The 14,209-nt window shown below is 41.9% G+C and overlaps 1 protein-coding gene across 14 annotated transcripts in view; it reads right to left on the bottom strand.

Annotated features, from left to right (window-relative positions):
* Positions 1 to 14,209, bottom strand: part of LOC115340160 (alpha-fetoprotein-like) — a 32,803-nt gene that overhangs the window by 11,598 nt on the left and 6,996 nt on the right. For 4 of the 14 annotated variants that reach the window (XM_030011271.2, XM_041126530.1, XM_041126524.1 and 1 more), the window contains 2 exons: positions 12,967 to 13,099; positions 1,218 to 1,344 (listed from right to left, as the gene is read on the bottom strand). In XM_030011271.2, the coding sequence (XP_029867131.2) occupies positions 1,218 to 1,344; positions 12,967 to 13,065 (226 nt within the window). In that variant the 5' untranslated portion in view covers positions 13,066 to 13,099. Of the gene's footprint in view, positions 1 to 1,217; positions 7,763 to 8,879; positions 9,133 to 12,966; positions 13,100 to 13,224; positions 13,983 to 14,209 lie in introns of those variants that run through there. The other 10 variants (XM_030011282.2, XM_030011313.2, XM_030011318.2 and 7 more) reach the window with 10 other exon arrangements.

Here is a 14,209-nt window from a genome sequence, read left to right as displayed (position 1 = left end):
TCAGCTGCTTTGATGATGTGCTTCACGTGATTAAATAAGCACCTTACAAAACACCTTTTAACCTTGCCTTAGCTATTTAAAGGTGTACTTGACTGCTGTTTAGCTACAGATGGATTTTCTGTGCAGAAAACATGGGATAAATTGAGGACTATATTGGTAGGCAAAGCTCCTCAAAAATTGACAGAGCTGCGTCCTTCTGTCCGTGTTGTGAACTGATCCAGAGCAAAAGAAGTGTGCAAGCTATGTGAAGATGCTGTGCAAATATTTTTCCTTTACCACTGGGCATTTATTAATGGGTAAACCTAAATGCAAGAATTTCTTGAGTTCCTTGTTTGTCAGAGACTATTCTGAGAGATTAATTTTAAAATAAGGGGCCTGTTCCCAAATCAAGATGTTACTGTCTCACCCTCGTGTCAGTAGGGCTGAGATCAGTGTAAAAGGATCAAACAAATCAAAGAAATAAGCCAGCTTCTCCCTCTGAGTAATGCAGGGGTGTCAACTGAGACAATAACACGAGATAAATAACACAGGCATCAGTTCTGTTTTACACTGTTGGGTCATTTAGTGCCTTTGGAAGTCCTAAAGGGGAAGAAAAAGTTGACTAATGATAACAATATGTAAAGTGAAAGAAGCTTCAGAACCACATACTATTGGAGGTTTTCAGTTGTCTCATTTTAGGCACTTAACCTTAGTGAGAAGTGCGGTCATTGTAGGCCCCTTCAGTAGTCGGTGAAGAGAGAGTAAGAGCCCCTCCAAAGGAAAATACAGAGCAATAGCCTAACTTAGCTACTCTGAATAGCCACCGGGAGGTAGCATCCCTCCTGGGACTTCTCTGTCTCGCTTCCTCGTGGACTGCAGAGGGAGGCTGGAACAACCCCAGGCTTTGCTTCAGCGGTTTTTGGAGTACCTGAAATCAGTGGTGCAACCACAGCCCTGTGGATGAAATTACCCTTCGGTACACTTCGTCTCAGTAATCGCTGGCTGTCCTGCACTCTGCAGAGATTCTCAAGCCATAAAGAAGCAACACATCTAAGTTCAGTCACAGAGAATTTATACAGGTGCAGTTTTGTTGTATACCTTTGACCCATGAGAAAATACCCATGTAGAACAGGCAGTGGCAAAGTAAGTCAGATAGATACCAAATAACCATCCATGTGCAGTTGCAGTCATCAGTACTATGCAAAAGAACAGAGTAAAAATGAGAGATATATCCTTACCTATGTCCCGATAACTTCTAGGCAGGGCTTTGACTACAGTAAGGCTCACCAATAAAATAACATAAATTATTGTTCTCCAATTCATGCTGTCAGATTTTGGCAGGGGCCTGAGGTGAGCTTGGTTCATCTGTGGAAGGCAGAAAGAATTAAGGGGAAAGAGTTACTTTTATACTCTCCCAAACAATTTCTGGTTAATCAAAACCCTTTTACTGTCATATACAACATTAGCCCTTTTGGAATATTCCCACAATAATTAGACGTGCCATTATTTGCTCAGTATAATGAACTGGCCAGCTTGTTGCAAAGAAAGGACCTTGGAGATGCTTTTTTTCCCCTGAAATTCAGACAAATAGACATTTTTAAGTTATCGCACTTCAAACAAGAAGTTTAAACAGTTCCTGGGGTTTTTATCATGCATACTGATCTCATCTACTTACAAATTTGTTCAAAGGTGATTGCTGCTCAGAAGATGCCTTCGTAACAGATTGTTGACTGAAAAATCCCTAGTTCAGCTATTAACCTGATTGATAGTTTTGCATAGCTCCTTGCTGTACAAGCTATCTCTTGCTCCCACCTCCCAAGGTGTCACAGTGAAAAGGCTGAATTAAGTACCTCCTACAATATTTTTGCAGCATTAACAATTACCACCAAAATGTCTCTGAATCTTGAAACAAAATCAGCTCCAAAACTACAGAATGAAGGGGAAAATTCCAGTTAATACAGTTATTTTACTGACTTTTTAAAAAGAATGCTGTAAACATCAACATGATAAAAATGTCAAATTTTGGAGATAGAATGGCTTTAGAGAGCCACAGGTATTTGTAACAAAGAGGTAGGTGGGCAAGGATATGTGTATTCAGTCTGAAGGAAAAGGCAAAGACAGAGCTTTTTATTTCTTTAGCGAGAAAATGGCAATGTGCCATGCTGCAGGAAGATGATGAGGGTTGCTCGTTATCACATGAGACGGTATCAAAAGGACAAAGGATTCCGAGTGGGAGGATGGGAGCACGGTCATCAGAGCAGAAGAGCTGAAATCTAAGGTGAAACCACATCTGTTGAGGAAGACACAAATAAGCTCTGTCCCACCGTTAACTAAAAAGCCCTATAGGAAATAGAGAAATCTCCTTGAAAGAAAGAAGTCTGGAGGTTATGGACTGTATTTCTACGTATATGATCCTCATTAAGTCCATAGGAGCCGATCACAGAACGCTTTTCCCATCCAGCTGTTTCCAAAAAGCCGATTCCCTTACGCTCATGGCAGTCGGCGCTATCTCACGTCTGCTAGCGGCAGATTCCTCCCTCCAGCTCCCTGGACCCAGCAGCATCCCGTGCTGAGGCTGCCAGAGCAGAGTCCTTGCCAGGGCAATCCGGGGATCGTCCAGTCTGTTCCTGCTTCCCTTTCTGCAGTAGTAGCTGGGAGAGAGGCAGATTGATCCTCTCATTTTCAGAATAACACCTTAATACAACCTTGTCACTATGAGCTTTATAAAAATGCAGGAGGTGGGGGTGTACTACTTGAGGTGGAGCTGCAGAAACAGCTGAGACACTGATTCAGAGACTTTGTTCAGTGGGTTCTTCTTTGGCCCAGAAGAATGTGTTTCGGAGATTAGGTATGTGTCATGTGTTGTGCTAAGTATTTCTGGAAGCTGCACTTGGCTGCTGCATTTAAAATCCTTTAAATTAAATTCCTCCACTGCCCTTTTCCATGCTCAGCAGGATGGTTAACTACTTTTCACTTTTCTTTGAAAATACTTACCACTGTTTGGATGGCAATCATCTGCCTGTTTACAGTGAATACTCTCCCATTTGCAGGAGGGAAATGTATGTACAGTATTTAACTGGAAAGAAAGAGTGTGGCAAACACTAGAAATGAGATCCAATGAAGAGCATAGGTCCTCATTAAGAGTTCCCATTGTCCTTCAAAGTACGGAAACCATCTCAACCTATTCAGTTTTACACCTACTGACAAACCCAGCTGTTTCCAGAACTTCTTAGAAACTGCCTTGCAAGGTCAAGATAGAGCTAAAGGCAGCTGATGGCCGTCAGGGTGTGGAGTTGTGAATTCCCATCAGCTGGGGGTGGTTGGTGGGGGATGCTCAGTACGCCCTTGAAATGCCCAGCAGTCAGGGTCTTGGAGCTTTTTTGCTCTGTGTGTTATGTAGCAGAGAGGTGAGTTAGTTTTTGCAGGACATTTCTTTTTGATGACGTTTGCCAGCTTTAGGGGAAGGTCTTTATGTCTCAGGCTGATCTATGTTCCTGATAGATTTCAGTCACTGATTTTCAAATTAGGCCAACAATGTGCAAATGTGTGGGCCCAGAGCTCAGCTATTTTGTTTCTGTTTACTAAAGAGAGCAGAATTTGAGAATCCTCCTTTAGCTTGGGTTGTTTTCTTCATGATGGTATCAATACTTCAATTCTTTTTCTTGAAATTTAACAATGGTGTTTTCTGGTGGTATAAGTAGTACACATATAGGATTCAAGTACATCCTTTCTTTATAGTTAGAGACTATCATTCTTGTCGAATCTGGAGCATTCACTCTAAAAACAGTGATGCTTATAGGAAGTTCATGCACCTGGAAGAACTCAGCTTCTTCCCAAGTAGTAAGAAGGTTTGCCTTTAAAAAAATCTGAGCTGCTCTGATGTGATATTTGCAGTTATTTTCCCTGTAAGTAACTTGAAGTTCTGGGATGTGATGTGTAAGAGGCATGTTGGAACTTCATAAACTGTTTTATAAAGAAAACATCTTTCATGTCAATGTGTTTAGGTGGAAATATCATGAAAGGAAGCTGGCTAGACTTTATCTGATTATGTATTTTTCATTCTGTCTTGTTTGGGTACTGGGGTCTCCTGCCTGGAGAAGATACAGTACAGCAGCAGTTATGAAAGACAAGTGGCGATTTCCCTCCTCCTCCTTCCCAGTGTTTCTCTTTGTTGCAAACCCAAATCACCACAGGCCTTATGAGTTCCTTGGGTAATGGAGTTCTTTTCTCCTTCTGGGGGGGGCTATTGCAGGTAGCTAACCTCAGCACCATCCGGTGCATGTTTACCGCTGGCTCACCCAGTACGTAGGACATCAGCAGTTCTCCAGCTCTGCTATCTCTCATCTAGCGTGCAGAGCTCTTTGGTGGTGGCAAGAAGTTTCCAGCCCCTTCCCCCTTTCCCCAGACGCACGAGGCATTTCTGTGGGTTGCCCTGACACCTATTTCAGTGTGTTAGGCTGTGCTCTTTTATGACCCTGTGAAACAGACCTACCTGGCTGAGTGCTAGCTTTCAATTTACAGAAGTGATCAAATTATATTCCAGAGAAATGTATAGTAATTATGAAGAGTGACAGTCCCAGCTTGTGTAAACTGGTTCTGCTGAAGGCAACATAATTATCCCAATTTACAGTAGCTGAGAATCTAGGCCAAATTTTCTCATGTTGCAGCTTTTTTTTGCTGGTCAGCTGGGGCATGGGCTGGCCAGAGGAGAACTGGAAATAGCAGTGAGAAGTAGCATTCTTCTAATAATTACAAATATGTTAACATGTAAAGGACAAACTTTTTGTTATTTACCATGTTTCTGGCAAAGCAGTCTTTGCTGGTAACGGAGACATCGTTTGCAGCTTTGTAAATATCTGAAGATAGAGCCCTAGGAAGTTTCTTGGCAAAGTAAAACCAAAAACATGAAAAAGAAAGGGAGAATGGGAGGGGGGAAAAAAGAAGACAAAGACATTGGAAACTTGATAATGAGGTCAGTTGCAAGTTATTAGCACTTCTGTAACTTCTGTGGATCCATCTCCCCAGAAAGCCACACAGGAAGAGTGTCTCCTTAACCGAGAAGTTGTTGAACCCTTGTTATTCAAACCATTTATCTGCACAGCTGAGAAAAATGAGGTTTAGATCATATGCTGGAGAGATGCTCTGTTATAACCGGGCCCTTTAATACTCTAGGTCTATGCTTCACTCCTGAGGTCTCCCTACTCAGACTTATTGCTCCACTGAGCAGGAGCATGACTGTTTTGCTGCTCATGAAAGCTTTTTCCGTACCGAATTTAGGTCTTGTCATTGTCAGACTGAGCCTGCTACTTCCTGTGTGGAGTAACGGCTCATTAGTCCTGTCTTACCTCCCAGGCTATTTTGGGTTTTCATGGAAAGGGAAGAAAGACGTTCAAGATGACCATTTAAGAATAAGGGGTTGCTGGTGCAGTCCTTCACTGCCTTCCTGTAAATAGTTGTGTCAAAAGATGAAAGCAAATAAATATTTACATGCACACACAGACAGATTTATGTGTGCATATATGTATACACATACATTAAAAAAATAATAACTCTTTGAAGTCTTTACACTATCAAGGTGGTAAAGCTGAGATGGTCACGGATTGCCCTTGGAAAAGTCTCATGCACAGGGAGTTTCATTCTGTATTGTTAAAAATAATCCAGCTGGTGTGGAGGTTGGTTGATATGTATGGAAACAGCCTGTGTTGTCTATAAGGCATCTAGCACTGACTGTAAATATTGTGATTGGCCTGTCTGTAATGACTTGAGCTTAAGTATGTCAAGCTTCCACGTATCAAGAAATACACCCAATGTGTATGATGCAGCTTGCACTTGTTGATTCGCTGAGCACATTTGCTGCAGGGGTAGCAGAGTTGCTGTTAGGATGGTGGGTGGCTGCTGTTCTGCCCTAGCAGCAACTTCTGCCTTTTTGGGAATAAGGAATAATTCCCTGCTATGAAGAACCAGAATTTGTAACGACTGATTTAAAACTAAAAGGGTAAAAGTATTGTTTAAATGCTAAAAATGCAACCAAGAAAGTCTGGTTCATTTTTGCAGGTTTGCTTTGTTTAGCTTTCATTGAAAACCCTGACCCCTTTCCTCCTCGTCTTCCAGTAATTGCTTTGTGGTTGAATACACAGAATTTTCCATGGAAAGACAAAACCATTTCAGCTTTTCCATGTTGTTCAGTTAGTTAACTTCAGATTCCCAAAGTGAACTCACTTTCCTAGAACATATTTGAGTATTTCCTGCAAATATTTAGCTCAAAAATCAGCAACAGTCCTCTGTCCTCTTGTACATGTATGTGAATGGCATTCCAAGTGCCCTGAACTGGGATTATGCTCACCTCCTCTTGCTAACACTGAATTAACCATGCATACTCGGGCAGTATGGGCCAGATCCAGCCCAATTCACATGAGAGCCTTTGGCTGGAGTGTTACAACTTGACACTTACTGAAGCACAGGAGAGTTTTGTATGTGGTTTTGAGGGTCTACTTTGAGGCTTATTGAAGAGAGTGGAAGCTTTTCTCTTAAGATCACTTGTGACAGTATGGCAATTGGCACTCATTGCTGAATCTGTGCCTCAAAACGTAAAGTGTGGCATGGGGCATACTATATAAAACTTTATTACCTGTATATTCAGCAAATCTCTTCCGGTGTATGTAGCCTGGAGGCAGAACAGGGAGGAAATCCAAGTTGTTCGCTTCATTGCTGCAAATGACATATTTGGCTACGCTGGGAAGTCTGATGGTAAGAATTGTTCTTTTCAGCCCCTGCAAATGACTAATTATATCAAAATCATTTATGAACTTCTGTTTGACCTGCAGATTATTTCCTGAGTGGGTATATATTGCCAGAAGTGCATGTCTTAACCTCTTTTCTGACTATATATGTAATCCAGACTTTGTTATTTTTAGAAGGCTTTATAAATTCATGGACTATCAGTACGTAGAGATGTATGACTTGTTTCATGAAAAACAGGCAATTTTTGACATGTCATGGAAGTATTCTCTTGCTCCCCAGCCATGCCTTTTTGCTGGTATGTGCTGAAAAGATGTACATGGTGTAACACAAACTGTAGTTTGTCTAGCTAACAGGATCCTGTTCAAATTCTTTTCACTTGGGGAATGAGAAGATTCATCTATCATGTCTGGCTTCTCCCTTTTTTTTAGTTACTCCTGCGTGTTTTGCATGGCCCCTTGGTTTGATCTGAATAGACAGTTTTTCCTTGAGTCCTCGTCTTCAGGAATCTTCACCCAGTGGGTGTATAAGCATGTTGGCACAGGAGACAGGATAGCCTCTTTGCAGTACAGGTGGGAGCGTGCCCAGGCCATGCACGCCTACGTGCTGCCATGAGTTGGCAACAAATCCCTCTGTCCTTTGGTTCCTCTGAGTCACTTGGCTGGGAATGAAACAATTTTCCTTACCACTTTTCTGGCAGTGCTTCTCCCTATCCCGTTTGTCTCCGGGCTTGCGAGGACACATTTGCTGCGTGTTTTGTCAGTGGCACGTGGGTGGAAAGTGCACGGGGTGCTTTGCGCGGTCCCAGTGTTGGAAATAAATTGACAGTTGTCCCAGGAGGACTTGTTTGTGTGGGTGTTTGTAGTGTAGGTCTCTTAGCACGCCAACACAAGAGAGAGCTTGATTTTTCTTTACAGTCCAGATCGGTTAAACCGATCTCCCTTTTGAGAGGCAGAAATTGGCATACAACAGAGTGTCTAACACAGATCACTCCCAAGAGGGGCTCCAAGGACGTCCAGTGTTAGCAAACTGGGCTCTCCTCCTTGGTCCTGGTGCGCCAGCTGTAAGACTTAGCCCGCCACAGGGGGTGGTGAAAATCACCAGATCAGTGGGCTGCCAGCCGTGCTGTCGGTCCTTCAATGTTATTGCATCTAAGGTCAAGCACTAGAAATCTTGCCTTGTCTTCAGCTTCTTTGATTCTGGTAAATTGTTCTGGAGTACTACAAAGAGAAACAAGAAGGAACAAAGCCTGTTAAAACGACAGATTAAATCTTCACATACAGGAGATATATTAATTTTCTTCAGCCTCTGTAATACTCTTTGCAAGATAAATTCACATAAAACTCACAACGTTTCTTGCTTTGTGACTTCTTTTTTCCTTCATGCCCCTTCTCTTCCCCTTCATTTTTGTTGTGATGCTGACAGGATGCTGAAAGAGGGATGGCTGCTCTTGAGGATGTCTGCAGGCTGTGTCATAGCCTGTGGGTAGCAGGGTGACAGAGCCATCTAGTTTTCTTGGAGAGGTTCAGTCAGTGACTGCTGTGCCAGAAAGGTGACCATCACCTAACAGACGTGATGGTTATTTATACATGGTGAAGGATTCCTGCGTGAGCTGTTCTTGAGGGAATTACTCCTGAGCTTCTAAGAAAAGATCCAGGTTTCACCCATATTCGAGGCTATTCTCCCAGCTTCAGTTGCATAAAGCTATGTCTTCCTCCCAGGCATGTTGTTAAGCAACAAGAGTGTAAGAAGAAAAAGCAACCATCCCACCACTGCTGCCTGCTGAAGTGGAGCTCCATGGCACTGTTCCCTCTTCCTCCATAGAGCAGGGAGTCAGCCTTTTGTTTTGGTCTTTCCAAGTACAGGATGTCAAGCTTCCATCTGGAGTGCAATTTGGTCACCTCCGTGACATGAGGACCGAGTTGTACCTGCTGAGTTTTACTACTTGGATTTCCACCCTGCCCTACTCCTCTATGTCCACTTAATTCCAGGACCATGTCAAAAGCAAAATAAACTTCTCCTATAGAGTAGAAAAGAAACATTCTAGTAACTCCAGGAGCTATTGCTCACCTCAGAGGCAATCTCCTTATATAAGCAAATGTTTTTGACAGTAAAAAAAGGAGAGAAAACAGGCACCTATTTGGGACTTGGAGGTCTGACACCTCTCTTCAGGAGTTCAAGTTCTAGTCTAGTTCAGCGGGTGGTGTTGGTGCCGGTATGGCTTCATCAAGAGAACTGAGTGTCCGCTTTTGCTCTGTAGGATGCTTTCTTTCACACCATAATGAAATGGTTTAATTGGATGTAACCTTGTTCTGCCTTGGGTGAGGATCATGACCAGGACAGGCTCTTCTGCTTTTTGTGTTCAGTGCAATGAATGTCCTGCTGGAGATTCTGGACTGAAGTAGTTAATACCTCCTAAGAGGGAGGAAAGAAGTAATCATTGATCCTAGGTGGTTCCTGGGTATTGGGAGGGGGATCTGCAGCCCAGTATTTAGTGTGAAATCTTTGAAGGGGTGATGTTTTGTACAGGCTGCTGCATACATGTTTGTTACCAACACAATATGCCCTTTATTGGGAAGCAAAGCCTATATGCCAGCTAATTATGAGAGCGTAAGATGAACCTACAACATCTGGAATGGAACAAGTAAGAAATTCTTCAAGGTAAAATCCTTCACCCCCAACCCACCCTTCCCTTAACTTCCTAAGCAAAACACTCCCACTTTTATCTGTGTTCCAAATCCCACTGGGGGTTGATTGCAACTGAACTGGACACAACAAAGTACAAAGGGTGACATTTACAACTTGTCCTTGTCTTTATCTGGCACCTGTAGGCGTGATGGTCTAGCCAAGTGAAACACCATCACTGAATGTCAAAACAAGTTATCTTCATACAACACAATCACTGTTATCTTATCTGCCTTGTGGCAAACTTAGGTTGCAGTGACCTGCTTACACAGTGTTTTTGAGTAAGGCAGGGAACTTACTATATCTGTCTACAGGTAGCAAAACAAAATACATGGACTTTTGAGAAGGCCCCAATTAATTCCTTGCAGCTGCTTTGTGAAAGACACTGCTCCCAAGACGCCGAGTATTCTACAGCTCACTTGGGATGTAGTGGACTTTTAGTTTTTTGGAGTACAAATTCTCCCTTGACTCCTGGAGTGAAGTGTCTGGTATTGCCTTGTCCACTCTTTCTTTTCTGACAAAGTCATCCTTTTGTTGGGTCAGTTTTTTTACACTGGTAGTTCTCCTAAGATGACTCCATTTGCAGCTTACCCCTCAGGTGTGACTCTTATGGTGGCCCTATAGAGCAGAGAGAGCTGTCAAGCCCAAATCCACTTTTGAAGCCATGCTGCCTGACATTTCGTATCACTTTCTGAAAGGGATGGGCATTTCCCTTGGTTCAAGTGCACACAGTGGCTCTTTTTGCCTTCTGCTTGCAAAGGAAAAGTTCTTCCACCCCACCAGGTTTCTGTAAGGGTCTGTTTGAGACACTTGCTCCAGTCAAGGACCCGGTCTCTCAGTGGAATTATACCCCCCGATCTTTTTTTCCCTAAACAAGCCAACACTGCAATTGGTTGTTGGCTCCTATCCCGTCTTCATCTTCTCCTGACAACTTTTAGGTTGTTTGTGTAATAAATAAGGTTATGGTTGAATAAACTATTTTCAAGAACAGTTGTGAAGTCCTGATAAGTAATCATCTCAGACTAAAGCCTGTACTTGATTTTTTTGTTTTGTTTTGTTTTTGAAAGCAAGAAAGAAAAATGTCAACTTTTCCAGTATTCACATTTTCTTGTTTTCCATGGGCTAATACTCCCTGTGTGTGCGCTGCTTGGGTTTAAGAAGCAAGCACACATGGTAGGGTTGAGTACCCTGAACACAGAAGCTGTGTGACATGTCATTGGGTAGCTGCAATACTGGGGGGGGGTTGCCTAGCATGGAACTTTGCCCAGAAAAGAGCTGTGACCTTCTGGAGTAGTAGATAGAGACCAGGCAGGTTACCTAGGGTATCTCAAATGGCGTTAGATGCTTGCTTTTAGGGAACCGAATCATACCCATGGCTTCTGCATGTCTGTATAATCAGAAAAGCTTGGGATGCCTTAGGCTTCTAGAGGCTTAAGGGCTTGCTTGTCCATCTTGAGAGCGAAAGGTATATAAAATTGGTCCCCCCGTACAAGGGAGTGTTCAAGTATGTCTACCTGCCAGAAATACATATTAGGGAAAAAAAAATAGTGACAGGAGCCTAAAATGGCCTAACTGCTAAAAATAAGTCAGTGGAACTAGCCACAATTGATTACCAAACTGATACAGATGTTCTATAAGTAAAGGAAATGGAAGCGTAAGGAGGCAATGGCTTTCCTTTGTACCATGTCCCCTCTCACATCAAACCACTGCTGCTTTGCTTGAGTTGTTAATTTTTGCTTTACAGAATTAAACAGTAAACTGGAACAATGTAGACTTGTGAAGTGTTTCTTTGTTGTCCATTTAAAAAAGACAACAAGAGAATTGAAAAGGATATGAAAAGTCCATGTAGGCTCAGACACTGAGTAATTTCAGTGACTTTGTTACTGCCGGGAAGAAAAGAAAAGTAGAGGCTGAGCAGAAGGGTTTTCCATCATTAGCATTGTTAAACTAAATTGAGAGAAACCAAAAAGATGGGATGCAAGTCTAATGCTTACGTAAACCACCAAGAAGTCAGTTGCTGAAGTTCGTGAGTCACAACTCCAAGGTGCAGTTGAGGCTTAAGTGCATTAGTGCTAGTCACCCAGAATGCGGGCTCGCTCTGCCTCTGACCTGAAGAAAGCAAGATGAGCCCTGCTGCAGAGCTTAGCTGCCACAAGTAATTAGGTTCATGATTTGGTACTGTAACACCAAAAAAAAAAAAAAAGACAAAGGCCATACAAGGCTGGATTTCCCTGAATGCAAGACCGTATCAGTTTCAGCTTGTAAAAACCATCCTTGATGTGTGCTGTGTTCTGAAAAGGGACATTTGTGTTCCTGATCCACCTTGTGGATGCCTTGTCAAAACCTGCATCTCAACGGAGTGTTGATTCATTATGTGAGTCAAAGCCGTTGAAAAGCTTTAGTGCTAGTGATATTAGAGGAGCACTCTCGTCAAGGAAGATGACTAGTTCATAGTCTCAAACTTAGAGTTCTTGAAGAGCCTAGAGTGTTCCTGCCTTTTGTGCTGTTTTGAAATCTTCTTCTCTTCTACAATTTTGTTTTGCAGTCATCTTTTTCTAGAACTGAGGCCTTTTGTCTTATGACATTAGGTTTTGCTTGTGATAGTATAGTGAAGAAATTTTTCATATAATTATTCATCTAGTTGGTCTGAATATTTATGTGTAGTAGAGGGATGTTGCTGCTGTTATGTGCAGGGCTTTAGATACCATTTCCTAAGATGGCTGTACTTTGGGCTATCAGGTTTGCAAACCAGAAGACTACAAACATAGGAGAGAAAGTCAAAGGGGACTGTGAGCACAACCTTTCATACAGTTTATGTCTACCAGTCTGGTGTCAAGAGACACAGAATATACCATTCTAGAGACACTAATTTTCTTAACAGTTCATAGAGAATACTTCCCCTGGAGCTAATGAGTTCACACTGAAGGGGATCATGATAATAAGGAAAATGTAACCAAAATGTATGGTAAGTCTGAAATACCATCAATTTATTAATTTCCTTTCAGTGCAAAATTTAGGCTTAGAAACTGATATTTACACGCTCTGAAACTGTGGTTTGAGACCCCTCAATTGCTGCACATAGGTTTGTTTTGGCTTTTTTTTAAATGTTCATTTCTTCTGCGGAGTTGTTCTGACATAGCATGCAGAGATAGCAAAGTTAAAGGAACGAATGCTGTTGAAACTGGAAAAAAGAAGTGGATTACATAACTTGAGACCACAATCACCTCAGCTCTTCACCTGTTTTCATTACTTTTTGGGGTGCCTCCTTTTACATAGACCATCTGTTCCTATAATTTTCAACTTTCCCATGTGAGATGCCTGAAGTGGATCAGTCACAAGGAAATTACCTTATGTGTGTCATGGGTGACATGTTTTGCAGTGGAATGCAAAGATTAATTAGTCTGTGTGTACATAAAGGTGTAGTTTATTATCTGTGGGCAAACGCATGGCAAAACTAGCTGTACAAATGGCCACTAGCTGGCTGAATTACTTGATCTAAACATGTTCACTGATATTTGCTATGTCAGCTTTTGTTGTCAAGTGGTTTGTAAAGATATGAAATACCTCTTCCCCCAAGTATGTTGCAGCACCTGTTTGCTTGCAGCATTTGTCTATCATAGCAGTAAAATCGGCAGTCACTTTCTTTGCTTGTCCATCTGTCATCTGAGAGTTGCATTTAATGAGATGGAGCAGCAATCTGGAAAGGAAGTCAAATGCAGAGTTAGCGCTAGTTGCTGAAGCTTGACATATGGATTTGTAATATCATCCTAAGTTTGTAACTGTGCAGTATGTCCAGAAGGGCATACATGCTATGGCTGTCACCTGTGGCTCTATTTCTATCTTACTTTGTGTCCGCTTCTCCCACAGTTGTCTTCTCCCTTTCTCTTCCTTCACAGCAGGAGGAGCTGTGGAATAGTGTTCTTGAGTACACATTGATTTTTTTCAGTAAAGCCCATCAATAAGACATCACATCTACAGACTTCAGTCTAGTCAACTGAGATGTTACGTTGATAAGAAACTCTATGTGCTATTGGCTAAACAGACGTTCTCAGTTGAATGCCACTTTCTAAAGTCAGTCATGTTTGGAACCACAGGCAACTATAAGGCCTACTAGTCTCTAGAAATGTGATCCAAGATGCTAAAGATAAAAACAAAACAAAACAAAACAAAAAAACCCCTTGAGTTCTTCTTGGACACAATTTTTGTTTGGAAAAAGACAAGACAGGTAGATGTATTAATTTCCCTCAGAAAATAAAATTATTTCCAGTTTGCAGGCAGGCTCTCTGAGTCATCCTGGTAATTTTTTTGACAATATACTCCATCATTGGCAAGAACTGCAACTGAAGTACAATTCTGTCACGTGTAACATACCTGTTGTCATCTGTGAGAGACTTGTGTTTTAACTATTTGGTTTTCTATTGAAGTGACCAAAGACTGAATACAACATGATTCTTATATGCAGTAAGTTTGCCAAAATGTAGAATAAGCGTTGCAGTATTACAAGGAATTACCTGTTGCTGTCTCCATAAGAGAAGGATCTGCATTTAAAAGCTGATTAAATCTAGCTGCTGTAGTTGATACTTGTGTAACATTTGTTTCTAATTAGGAGTATGGGCTATTCCTTTCATTTACAGTAGCAGACACAGTCTCAGCATCAGTTCTAGTCTACATTAAAATCAGAAGGACTTAACTCAGAAAGCAGCATCGGAACAATGGACACACTTCTGGAAAATCTTCTGATTGAGTGGTATGTGAGTTGCAGATTATTCCCTATCTCTGTTCTCCACTCTGTTTTCAAATTTTGGGA

Source organism: Aquila chrysaetos, chromosome 1, assembly GCF_900496995.4.
Source record: "Aquila chrysaetos chrysaetos chromosome 1, bAquChr1.4, whole genome shotgun sequence".
In the NCBI taxonomy this organism is placed as follows: domain Eukaryota; kingdom Metazoa; phylum Chordata; class Aves; order Accipitriformes; family Accipitridae; genus Aquila; species Aquila chrysaetos.
The sequence above is the reverse complement of the archived record's forward strand: the minus strand, read 5'-3'. Positions and strand labels throughout refer to the sequence as shown.